The following is a 12,455-nucleotide window of genomic DNA, read 5'->3' on the forward strand; positions in this document are numbered from 1 at the left end:
CTTGATCCATCACCATTGGGTTATACTGCCCCCTTCAGGAGTAGGACACTAGGCAGAAAAAAAGTCTGGCTATGCCCATGGGCGGTCCCAGTGGGTATACTCCCTCTCTCTGCTATAGGTACTCAGTTTTTTTCTGCCTAGCCAGGAGTAAGGACCTCGTTCCTTGCTGGGATCTCTGATCCTGGCAACATTTTTTTCTTTTTAGTTGATTTTTTTCTCCTGGTTTTTTTTTTTTTCCCAGTGTGATCTACAGTCAACTGCCGGACTCAGCAACGGGCTGGATAATCTAGATCCAGTGGTCACCCGAGTCTGTCCAGCGAGCACGCGCAGACCCCAGCTCCACACTAGGTCGACCGCGACATAGCCCCATTGGACGCGGGTTGGCCTCACGAGGTCGCATACAACCGGGTCTCGGCCTGAGTTGCAGTGTTCCTCCTAGCCAACAGCGCCCCCATTTCGATGGCGGGGGGGGTTTTGTCTGGAGCGGTGCCCGCCTGATTCTTGTGGACCTGGGCCCCACCATGGGATGGTCGGACCCCCGGGTTCCCCTCCTGCCGGTCAGGCACCCCTCTTATATGTACCCCCCCCCCCCCACACCTATACTGGGGCTGTGTGGGTGGTCTGGTCCACCTCCTAGGGTGGAGGCAGGGCGCTATGCTGAATCTGATTAGGCCGCCGCGGCCATAGCTCATCCTGCTGGGTCTGCGACCACGCGCCCGGAATCCTCTGATAGGAGGATTCCTCCACCTCTGCAACCACGCACGAAAAGGCGCTGGTGGACGCACTGATAATGTCTGTGTGTGAGACCTTTAAAAATGGAGGATGCAGCTGCGACGGAGGTACATGTTCCCTTTAGCTCTCACAAGCCATCCAGAGCGGCAATGGTGTTTCTTTTCCCCACCTATTTTGACAGAATTGTCGCTAAAGAGTGGAGACGACCAAAGTGTCCCCTTGGGGTCCCTAAGCGATTTGCTAGGCGATACCCCTATGAGGAGTCCCTTATTAAGAAGTAGACTGTTCCACTAGCGGTGGACCCTTCGGTTTCCATATTGAACAAGGCAACCATAATTTTGGTTAAAGAGTCCCCAGTCTTTAAGGATTCGGCTGACAGGAAGGTAGAGGCTGTGCCCTGCAATATGTTGTACACTCTGGCTGGTTCGCCACTAAGGCCGGTATTCACCATTGCCCTGGTGTCGCAAACTCTGACGGAGTGGGCGAAGCTTTAACGCCGTGACCTGGAGGGAGAACAGCTCCCCCCTGCCTTTGCTGAGCTGGTGGACCAGCTGGTCCAGGGGCTGCAGTTTATCTGTGATGCCTCTTTGGATGCGGCTCACCTAGTGGCTCAGGTCTCTGTTTCGGCAGTGGTCCTTCGGCATGTCTTTTGGCTCAAATGCTGGTCTGCAGACCAGACTTCTAAAAAGGCCTTAAATGATCTTCCCTTTCAAGGAGATCACCTGTTTGGAGCTACCCTGGATGACATCATTAAAGGTCTCACAGGTGAAAGCTACTAAGGACAAGGACCCTCGTCGTAGACATGGGGCCCCGCTCCTTGGCACATACGTCTTTTCGTACCTCAGGGTCGACTGACAAGGGCTCGAAGCCTTTCAGGTCTTCCTCTGGAGGATCCAAATTAACCTGGTCTGGCAAGCCGAGAGCGGGCTTCTCCAGATCCACAGACAAGGCTCCTTCAGCACGAAAGTGCGCCTTCACGTGTATCGGGGGTGGGGGGGACGTTTTTGCTGGTTTCCGGACCTGTGGATTTCCCTGGTACAAGACAAGTAGGTTCACAAAGTCATTCAGTCTGGCTACAAGATCGAGTTTCGTTCTTACCCCCACCCCCCGGCAAGGTTCTTTCCTTCCAACTTGCGCTTGTCCCCGGCCTGCTTACAGGGTCTGTTTGGGGCGGTACAAGACCTGTTACTTCAAGGGGGGATTGTCCAGGTTCCGACATTGGAACATCTTCAGGGTTTTTACTCAAACCTGTTTACAGTTCCAGGAAGGAAGGCAAGGTGCGTCCAATCCTGGACCTTAAAGCGCTGGACTGCTTTGTGCGGGTGTCCATTCTGAACGCCTGGATGTGGTCGGGGCGATTAGGGTGTACCTGGCAGCTGCGGAGTCTTTCAGGAAGTCAGACTCTTTGTGGTTACGGATGGACCTCGAAAAGGACTGTCTTATTCCTCTGCGACCATTTTTAGATTATCAGACAGACAGTGGTTCAGGCCTATTCCATTAGGGGTCAGGTACCTTCTTTCCCTCTCAAGGCGCACTCTACTCGGGCGTATGCCCCCTGGGACTGCCCAAGGGTGTAGCCAGAATTTTTTTTTTGCCTCGTGTCCTATTACTGTAGAGGGCAGTATAACCCAATGGTCAAGAATGACAGGAGCTGTGACCGTCAATGAACACCAGAGAAATGGATTTTACAGTAAGTCAAAAAATCCCATTATTCTCTAGGGCCCTTGTTAAAAAAAAAATGAATATATATATGGGGGGTTTTAGGTAATTTTCTAGCAAAAAAAAAAAAAACAAAAAAACACAGAATTTTCCATATGAGAGAAGTGTTAGAATAGGTTGGTTAAAAAGAGTCCTGTTTGTTTTTAAGTCCAGTTTAGGTGCAATTTCAAGTGAACTGGTGAACAAAACTGCACCAGACTTTAAAAAAAAAAACAAAAAAAACAGGGAGATTGCAGATGGACAATATGTGACCCGAGCCTGAGGGTGAAACAAATCCTAACGCTTGAGTGCAACTTATTAGTAAATCTATACATATCATTGCAACTACTTAGCATATAGATGGAACCCTGATCTTTGCATCTGACTCTGACCCTAACACTGACCTAGATGGAACCCTGATCTGTGCATCTGACTCTGACCCTAACACTGACCTAGATGGGACCCTGATCTGTGCATCTGACTCTGACCCTAACACTGACCTAGATGGGACCCTGATCTTTGCATCTGACTCTGACCCTAACACTGACCTAGATGGGACCCTGATCTGTGCATCTGACTCTGACCCTAACACTGACCTAGATGGGACCCTGATCTTTGCATCTGACTCTGACCCTAACACTGACCTAGATGGGACCCTGATCTGTGCATCTGACTCTGACCCTAACACTTACCTAGATGGAACCCTGATCTGTGCATCTGACTCTGACCCTAACACTGACCTAGATGGGACCCTGATCTGTGCATCTGACTCTGACCCTAACACTGACCTAGATGGGACCCTGATCTGTGCATCTGACTCTGACCCTAACACTGACCTAGATGGGACCCTGATCTTTGCATCTGACTCTGACCCTAACACTGACCTAGATGGGACCCTGATCTGTGCATCTGACTCTGACCCTAACACTGACCTAGATGGGACCCTGATCTTTGCATCTGACTCTGACCCTAACACTGACCTAGATGGAACCCTGATCTGTGCATTGGACTCTGACCCTAACACTGACCTAGATGGAACCCTGATCTTTGCATCTGACTCTGACCCTAACACTGACCTAGATGGGACCCTGATCTTTGCATCTGACTCTGACCCTAACACTGACCTAGATGGAACCCTGATCTGTGCATTGGACTCTGACCCTAACACTGACCTAGATGGAACCCTGATCTTTGCATCTGACTCTGACCCTAACACTGACCTAGATGGAACCCTGATCTTTGCATCTGACTCTGACCCTAACACTGACCTAGATGGGACCCTGATCTTTGCATCTGACTCTGACCCTAACACTGACCTAGATGGAACCCTGATCTGTGCATCTGACTCTGACCCTAACACTGACCTAGATGGGACCCTGATCTTTGCATCTGACTCTGACCCTAACACTGACCTAGATGGGACCCTGATCTTTGCATCTGACTCTGACCCTAACACTTACCTAGATGGAACCCTGATCTGTGCATCTGACTCTGACCCTAACACTGACCTAGATGGGACCCTGATCTGTGCATCTGACTCTGACCCTAACACTGACCTAGATGGGACCCTGATCTGTGCATCTGACTCTGACCCTAACACTGACCTAGATGGAACCCTGAACTTTGCATCTGACTCTGACCATAACACTGACCTAGATGGGACCCTGATCTGTGCATCTGACTCTGACCCTAACACTGACCTAGATGGGACCCTGATCTTTGCATCTGACTCTGACCCTAACACTGACCTAGATGGAACCCTGATCTGTGCATTGGACTCTGACCCTAACACTGACCTAGATGGAACCCTGATCTGTGCATTGGACTCTGACCCTAACACTTACCTAGATGGGACCCTGATCTTTGCATCTGACTCTGACCCTAACACTGACCTAGATGGAACCCTGATCTTTGCATCTGACTCTGACCCTAACACTGACCTAGATGGAACCCTGATCTGTGCATCTGACTCTGACCCTAACACTTACCTAGATGGGACCCTGATCTGTGCATCTGACTCTGACCCTAACACTGACCTAGATGGGACCCTGATCTGTGCATCTGACTCTGACCCTAACACTGACCTAGATGGAACCCTGATCTTTGCATCTGACTCTGACCATAACACTGACCTAGATGGAACCCTGATCTGTGCATCTGACTCTGACCCTAACACTGACCTAGATCGAACCTTGATCTTTGCATCTGACTCTGACCCTAACACTTACCTAGATGGGACCCTGATCTTTGCATCTGACTCTGACCCTAACACTGACCTAGATGGAACCCTGATCTGTGCATCTGACTCTGACCCTAACACTGACCTAGATGGGACCCTGATCTGTGCATCTGACTCTGACCCTAACACTGACCTAGATGGAACCCTGATCTGTGCATCTGACTCTGACCCTAACACTGACCTAGATGGAACCCTGATCTGACAATATTTTTTTTTTTCGGTTTTACTTTTCTCCTCTAACAAGGAGAGATGCAGTTTATCTTTCTGTCCATTCGGGGGGGGGGGGGGAACAGGGTTGTGGGGCTGCAGGTCCTCCTCTGCCATCATGGTCCTCTTCCAGGTGTAGGCAGCCAGGTCTTATGATATGCTGGGTCCGCCCCTAGCCAGGCTGTGGGCCAATCCTGCAGCCTCCTAGGAGATGTGATGCAAGTATCCCAGGAGTCTGCAGGACTTGGCTGGAATGGAGACAGGGAACGTGGCTAAAAATATTTCAGCAATTCTGCTTGTTGGGGGGGGGGGGGGGGGTTGTTAAAGTGGAACTGACTCTCTTTTGAGAGTTTAGTTCCACTTTCAATATGGAGCTGCTATAATGTGATTACAAATATCCATCAGTAATGGAAAATTTTACTCTCAGCATTAGAATGAAGGTAGGTAGTGACTGCCGAGTATTCTTGAGCCCAATGAGGTTTACTGCTAGAGAAGCCTTTTTCTAAATCCTCCTCTTATGTCTGGCTCGGTCTTGGACCATATTCTGAGCAAACCGTTCAGTTCAGGTTCTTCATTTTTTTATTGATTTTGTTTTCATAGGTTGGCCCCGATGGTGAGCATTCACATTCAAACACCCCAGGACGCAGCAAAACTCCACAAGTCAGCCAGGACCCCAAGGCAGCTCAGTCATCGGTTGGTGAGCAGGCTCACCATGCAGCTATTAGCAGACACCCAAGCCAAATCGAGTCCCACATCCAGCATCTCCAGAGGGCGTCTGTGGACACGTCAAGGGAGACCTCCTACCCGTCTCCCGTTACCATCAACCTGAAGCAGGATCTACCTTCCCCTCACCAGTCTCAGAAACAGACCCCCTTCATGTCCTCCTCCGCAGCTACCCTCTCCAGATCGGAAGTCCCCAAGCAAGAGCCTTCTCAGAGATCGGTGGACATGGTGCAGCTGCTGACAGTGAGTATGGGTTTTATCAGCCGGGCTAGACAGTGGGGAGGACAGGCAGCAGTATGGCCACTTTACTGAATATTGATTTTTACTGTTGTGTCACATTGCTACAAATGCATGTTGTAGTTATTTGGTAAATGATCATTATACCCTACCTCCTCTCCCCCCCATCTTCTTATTCCCTTCTCTCCGCCCCCTCTTACCTCCCCTCCCCCCATCTTCTTCTTTCCTTCCCCCCTGCCCTGCCCCATGTTATTCCCTTCCCTCGGCCCCCTTCTTCTTATACCCTTCCCTCCGCCCCCTTCCTCTTATACCCTTCCCTCCGCCCCTTCCTCTTATACCCTTCCCTCCGCCCCTTCCTCTTATAACCTTCCCTCCGCCCCTTCCTCTTATAACCTTCCCTCCGCCCCTTCCTCTTATAACCTTCCCTCCGCCCCTTCCTCTTATAACCTTCCCTCCGCCCCTTCCTATTATAACCTTCCCTCCGCCCCTTCCTCTTATAACCTTCCCTCTGCCCCCTTCCTCTTATAACCTTCCCTCTGCCCCCTTCCTCTTATAACCTTCCCTCTGCCCCCTTCCTCTTATACCCTTCCCTCCGCCCCTTCCTCTTATACCCTTCCCTCCGCCCCTTCCTCTTGTACTTTCCCTCCGCCCCTTCCTCTTGTACTTTCCCTCCGTCCCTTCCTCTTGTACTTTCCCTCCGCCACTTCCTCTTGTACTTTCCCTCCGCCCCTTCCTCTTGTACTTTCCCTCCGCCCCTTCCTCTTGTACCTTCGCACCGCCCCCTCCCTCTTGTACCTTCCCTCCGCCCCTTCCTCTTGTACTTTCCCTCCGCCACTTCCTCTTGTACTTTCCCTCCGCCCCTTCCTCTTGTACTTTCCCTCCGCCCCTTCCTCTTGTACTTTCCCTCCGCCCCTTCCTCTTGTACTTTCCCTCCGCCCCTTCCTCTTGTACCTTCGCACCGCCCCCTCCCTCTTGTACCTTCCCTCGGCCCCCCTCCCTCTTGTACCTTCCCTCGGCCCCCCTCCCTCTTGTACCTTCCCTCGGCCCCCCTCCCTCTTGTACCTTCCCTCGGCCCCCCTCCCTCTTGTACCTTCCCTCGGCCCCCCTCCCTCTTGTACCTTCCCTCGGCCCCCCTACCTCTTGTACCTTCCCTCGGCCCCCCTCCCTCTTGTACCTTCCCTCGCCCCCCCCTCCCTCTTGTATCTTCCCTCGGCCCCCCCTCCCTCTTGTATCTTCCCTCGGCCCCCCCCTCCCTCTTGTATCTTCCCTCGGCCCCCCCCCTCCCTCTTGTATCTTCCCTCGGCCCCCCCCCTCCCTCTTGTACCTTCCCTCGGCCCCCCCCCCTCCCTCTTGTACCTTCCCTCGGCCCCCCCCCCTCCCTCTTGTACCTTCCCTCGGCCCCCCCTTCCTCTTGTACCTTCCCTCGGCCCCCCCTCCCTCTTGTACCTTCTCCTCTAATTCCTTTGTGTTAGGTAAGCAAAGCTGTTGCAGATTCCAGTTGTGTTTGCACCTTCTATGTGATCATTCAGCATATGTAGTTATCTGTGTTTGTGTCGGGCATATATAAAATAAGAGTATTCATAGTCCAAAACGTAAATGGTCATTTCTTTCACTTCTAGAAGGTTCCATTGTTCTTCCCTGACGATGTCTGCCTTGTCTTTCAGAAATACCCGATCGTATGGCAAGGTCTCCTTGCTCTGAAGAATGACACAGCTGCTGTCCAGTTGCACTTTGTATCTGGGAATAACGTCTTGGCTCATCGGTCTCTGCCAGCCCCCGAGGGAGGACCTCCCCTGAGGATCGCTCAGCGAATGAGGCTGGAAGCCACCCAGCTGGAGGGAGTCGCTCGCCGTATGATGGTGAGTTTGCTGCGACTTCTTTCTTTGAGCTGTTTTGTTGCAGCGGCACAGAGAGACCTGAAAACCTCTCAAGAATTTTTTTCTTTCAAATGATTTCTGGCAGCTGAAAAATGGCGACAACATATACAAATGTGATTGGTTATCGGCTCCCAGCTGGCGCGTCCCTATGATAGTTCTCTGCAATAACAATTTAACTCAATAGAACACATTACAGAAAATGTGCAACTCCGCATTTTACCTTCAGCCTCAGACAGTAACAGAATTGTTCACAAGGTTTATCTTTGTATAGTCAGGCCCCGCCTACTTCATTCTGCCCCATCCCCTTCACACACAGCGCTGCACCTCCCGAGACTTCTGAGGAAGTGCTAATCTAATATGGCCGCTGCAGAGACCAATTTTACATAGGAAATGCAGGCCATGTGTGGCACAAAATCTGCAGCTAGCGAGCGCTGTGATCACGTGATAGTCACCGTACCGTTTACTTGTATATTTGCAGGTGGAGAGTGACTACTGCTTGTTACTCGCACTTCCGTGCGGCCGCGATCAAGAAGACGTGGTGAACCAGACAGAGTCTCTGAAAGCCGCCTTCATCACCTACCTACAAGCAAAGCAGGCAGCGGGCATTATCAACGTGCCCAACCCAGGATCCAACCAGGTTCGTCAGCTGTGTGACCTTTCATGTGTGGGCAGGAGGCTGGATTTGAGAATGTGATGGGAGGGGCCAGTAGGCTGGAGCTGAGAATGGGTGGGGTGGGAGGGGCCAGGAGGCTGGGCAGAGTGGCAAGAAGGCTGGAGCTGAGGATGGTGGGAGTGGCCGGGAGGCTGGAGCTGAGGATGGGGGGAGTGGCCGGGAGGCTGGAGCTGACGATGGGGGGAGTGGCCGGGAGGCTTGAGCTGAGGATGGGGGGGAGTGGCCGGGAGGCTTGAGCTGAGGATGGGGGGGAGTGTCTGGGAGGCTTGAGCTGAGGATGGGGGGAGTGTCTGGCAGGCTTGAGCTGCGGATGGGGGGAGGGGCTGGCAGGCTTGAGCTGAGGATGGGGGGAGTGGCCGGGAGGCTGGAGCTGAGGATGGGGGGAGTGACCGGGAGGCTTGAGCTGACGATGGGGGGAATGGCCGGGAGGCTGGAGCTGACGATGGGGGGAGTGGCCGGGAGGCTGGAGCTGACGATGGGGGGAGTGGCCGGGAGGCTGGAGCTGACGATGGGGGGAGTGGCCGGGAGGCTGGAGCTGACGATGGGGGGAGTGGCCGGGAGGCTGGAGCTGACGATGGGGGGAGTGGCCGGGAGGCTGGAGCTGACGATGGGGGGAGTGGCCGGGAGGCTGGAGCTGACGATGGGGGGAGTGGCCGGGGAGGCTGGAGCTGACGATGGGGGGAGTGGCCGGGAGGCTGGAGCTGACGATGGGGGGAGTGGCCGGGAGGCTGGAGCTGACGATGGGGGGAGTGGCCGGGAGGCTGGAGCTGACGATGGGGGGAGTGGCCGGGAGGCTGGAGCTGACGATGGGGGGAGTGGCCGGGAGGCTGGAGCTGACGATGGGGGGAGTGGCCGGGAGGCTGGAGCTGACGATGGGGGGAGTGGCCGGGAGGCTGGAGCTGACGATGGGGGGAGTGGCCGGGAGGCTGGAGCTGACGATGGGGGGAGTGGCCGGGAGGCTGGAGCTGACGATGGGGGGAGTGGCCGGGAGGCTGGAGCTGACGATGGGGGGGAGTGGCCGGGAGGCTGGAGCTGACGATGGGGGGGAGTGGCCGGGAGGCTGGAGCTGACGATGGGGGGGAGTGGCCGGGAGGCTGGAGCTGACGATGGGGGGAGTGGCCGGGAGGCTGGAGCTGACGATGGGAGGAGTGGCCGGGAGGCTGGAGCTGACGATGGGGGGGGGAGTGGCCGGGAGGCTGGAGCTGACGATGGGGGGGGGGGGGGGGTGGCCGGGAGGCTGGAGCTGACGATGGGGGGGGGGGGTGGCCGGGAGGCTGGAGCTGACGATGGGGGGAGTGGCCAGGTGACTCGGGCTAAGGATTGGGGGGGGGAGTGGCAGGAGGCTGGAGCTGAAGATAAGGGGGAGTGGCCAGGAGGCTGGAGCTAATGCTTAGGGGAAGGGTTGGTGGCCTGAGTTTAGGATGAAGTGGGGGAGGGGGGTGGGGTTTTCCTGGATGCTGGTAATTGGGGTTCACAGGTATTATAAGAGCCCCCCCCCCTCCTCCCTTTAAGGGGCCATAGAGTCAGATGGGAGTACCTGGGAGTGTTGTACATTAGTGAGCATGCCGCACTGATCTGATGTTCTGTGTGCTATAAGGAAGTTGTGACTCCTCTGCTTTGCTCTGACTCCATCTTGTCTCCGCCTCTTCCAGCCGGCGTACGTCCTGCAGATTTTCCCGCCCTGTGAATTCTCGGAGAGCCATCTTTCTCGCCTGGCCCCGGACCTCCTAGCCAGCATCTCCAACATTTCTCCTCACCTAATGATCGTCATCGCCCTGGCCTGAGACAAGCTACACAAATCTCTCTCACTGGGCCGCTCGCCCGCAATCCCCGCCGGACGGAGCCGGTTCTGCCGCTTCCCAGGATGTTTACAAATTGCGTACAGGCGGCCAGATGCGGGAGGTGGGAGTGGGATCCCGCACCCAGCAAATGTGGGATATTCCATGATGGTTATGAATCGGTGGTGTGCTCCTTGTGTTTTATTTTATTTTTTTTAAAAAGAAGCTGAATCTGCCTTTGCACTAAATGAGTGACTCGGACCTGTGTACAGCATTCCCCTCCCCCTCTGCGTGTATCATATTTCTGAGCGACTTGCTGCGACGGGGAAGTCCGAACTGTGGACTTAGTGAGCAGGAACCTGTGAATACTGGACTAATGACCGAGGAGCGGCCCCAACGGACGGACTACCGGAGACCGCGGCCCCTCGCTTCTCGTGGATTCCTCACATTTTGGGATGTACAGTTTACATGGGGGGAAAAAAAAAAGAAAAAAGAAAAAAAAAAACCACAAAAGGGAGATCTATTTTCCTTTCTTTGGATATTATAGGACTCCATGGGTGTGTGTATATAAGTATATATAATATATATTATATATATAAATATATATAATACTGACTCTAGAGAATCAGACCCCCATGACATAACATTTTTTTTAATCTGTGCCAAAAAATGTGTTTTCAAAAAAAAATCTTATTTTCATACTCGACGTATCGTCCCTCATTTGTAAAGTGCTTTCCATGAAGACATTTCTCCGCTCCTTGCAATCCGTGGAAGAGTGTTATACACTTGGATGGACAGAAGACTTTTTAATCATGTCCCCCCCTCCCCTCCCCCTCTGTTTTATTTTATTTTTTATTATTTTTTGGGTTTTTTTTTGTTTTGTTTTGCAGACGCCTCTTAATTTATGGAATCAACTTCCCCCCCCTCCCATTCTGGAGTTTTGTTTGTGTGTGTCCATTGGATTACAAACTTTATTAAAAAAAAGATACAAGCCAGTTTTACACGCGATACTCCATGTCCACATCTTTCCTGCCAAGATCTGCTGTCTGGGAGGAAAAAGGGGAGGGGGCGGGGTCTGGGTGTGGCAGCCTTACATTGCAGTTTTACCAGCGGGGACTCCCCGACACATCGGTTTATTGTCTGAAAAAAGTGAACACCAGAGGGCGTCAGTCTGAGTGTAGTAATACGGGACTCCCTGACACATCGGTATATTGTCTGAAAAAAAGTGAACACCAGAGGGCGCCGGTCTGAGTGTAGTAATATGGGACTCCCTGATACATCGGTATATTGTCTGAAAAAAAGTGAACACCAGAGGGCGTCAGTCTGAGTGTAGTAATACGGGACTCCCCCGACACATCGGTATATTGTCTGAAAAAAAGTGAACACCAGAGGGCGTCAGTCTGAGTGTAGTAATATGGGACTCCCCGATACATCGGTATATTGTCTGAAAAAAAGTGAACACCAGAGGGCGTCAGTCTGAGTGTAGTAATACGGGACTCCCCCGACACATCGGTATATTGTCTGAAAAAAAGTGAACACCAGAGGGCGTCAGTCTGAGTATAGTAATATGGGACTCCCCGACACATCGGTTTATTGTCCGAAAAAAAGTGAACACCAGAGGGCGTCAGTCTGAGTGTAGTAATACGGGACTCCCCCGACACATCGGTATATTGTCTGAAAAAAAGTGAACACCAGAGGGCGTCAGTCTGAGTGTAGTAATATGGGACTCCCCGATACATCGGTATATTGTCTGAAAAAAAGTGAACACCAGAGGGCGTCAGTCTGAGTGTAGTAATACGGGACTCCCCCGACACATCGGTATATTGTCTGAAAAAAAGTGAACACCAGAGGGCGTCAGTCTGAGTGTAGTAATATGGGACTCCCCGACACATCGGTTTATTGTCCGAAAAAAAGTGAACACCAGAGGGCGCCGGTCTGAGTGTAGTAATATGGGACTCCCCGACACATCGGTATATTGTCTGAAAAAAAGTGAACACCAGAGGGCGTCAGTCTGAGTGTAGTAATACTGGACTCCCTGACACATCGGTTTATTGTCTGAAAATAAGTGAACACCAGAGGGCGTCAGTCTGAGTGTAGTAATACGGGACTCCCCCGACACATCGGTTTATTGTCCAAAAAAAAGTGAACACCAGAGGGCACTGGTCTGAGTGTAGTAATACTAAAAAGGCTTTAATGGATAAGAAAAAGCAACGTGGCAAATTGCATGTAACAAGGAAAGGAAGTCCTAAAAGTCGCATAGCAAAACCTTGTTAGGAGGTGTATGACAGCCT

At 52.6% G+C, this 12,455-nt stretch overlaps 1 protein-coding gene across 5 annotated transcripts in view; it reads left to right on the forward strand.

The window, feature by feature from the left end:
• The window catches only part of SPEN (spen family transcriptional repressor), a 110,108-nt gene extending 99,728 nt beyond the window's left edge, over window positions 1-10,380 (forward strand). For all 5 annotated transcript variants that reach the window (XM_082274218.1, XM_082274220.1, XM_082274219.1 and 2 more), the window contains 4 exons: window positions 5,477-5,842; window positions 7,501-7,695; window positions 8,192-8,350; window positions 10,039-10,380. In XM_082274218.1, coding sequence (XP_082130344.1) covers window positions 5,477-5,842; window positions 7,501-7,695; window positions 8,192-8,350; window positions 10,039-10,170 — 852 coding nt within the window. In that variant the 3' untranslated portion in view covers window positions 10,171-10,380. The remainder of the gene's footprint in view (window positions 1-5,476; window positions 5,843-7,500; window positions 7,696-8,191; window positions 8,351-10,038) is intronic.
• The last annotated feature ends 2,075 nt before the right edge of the window (window positions 10,381-12,455 follow it).

The sequence above is a fragment of the Pelophylax lessonae genome, assembly GCF_965119305.1.
Source record: "Pelophylax lessonae genome assembly, chromosome: 12".
Lineage (NCBI taxonomy): Eukaryota > Metazoa > Chordata > Amphibia > Anura > Ranidae > Pelophylax > Pelophylax lessonae.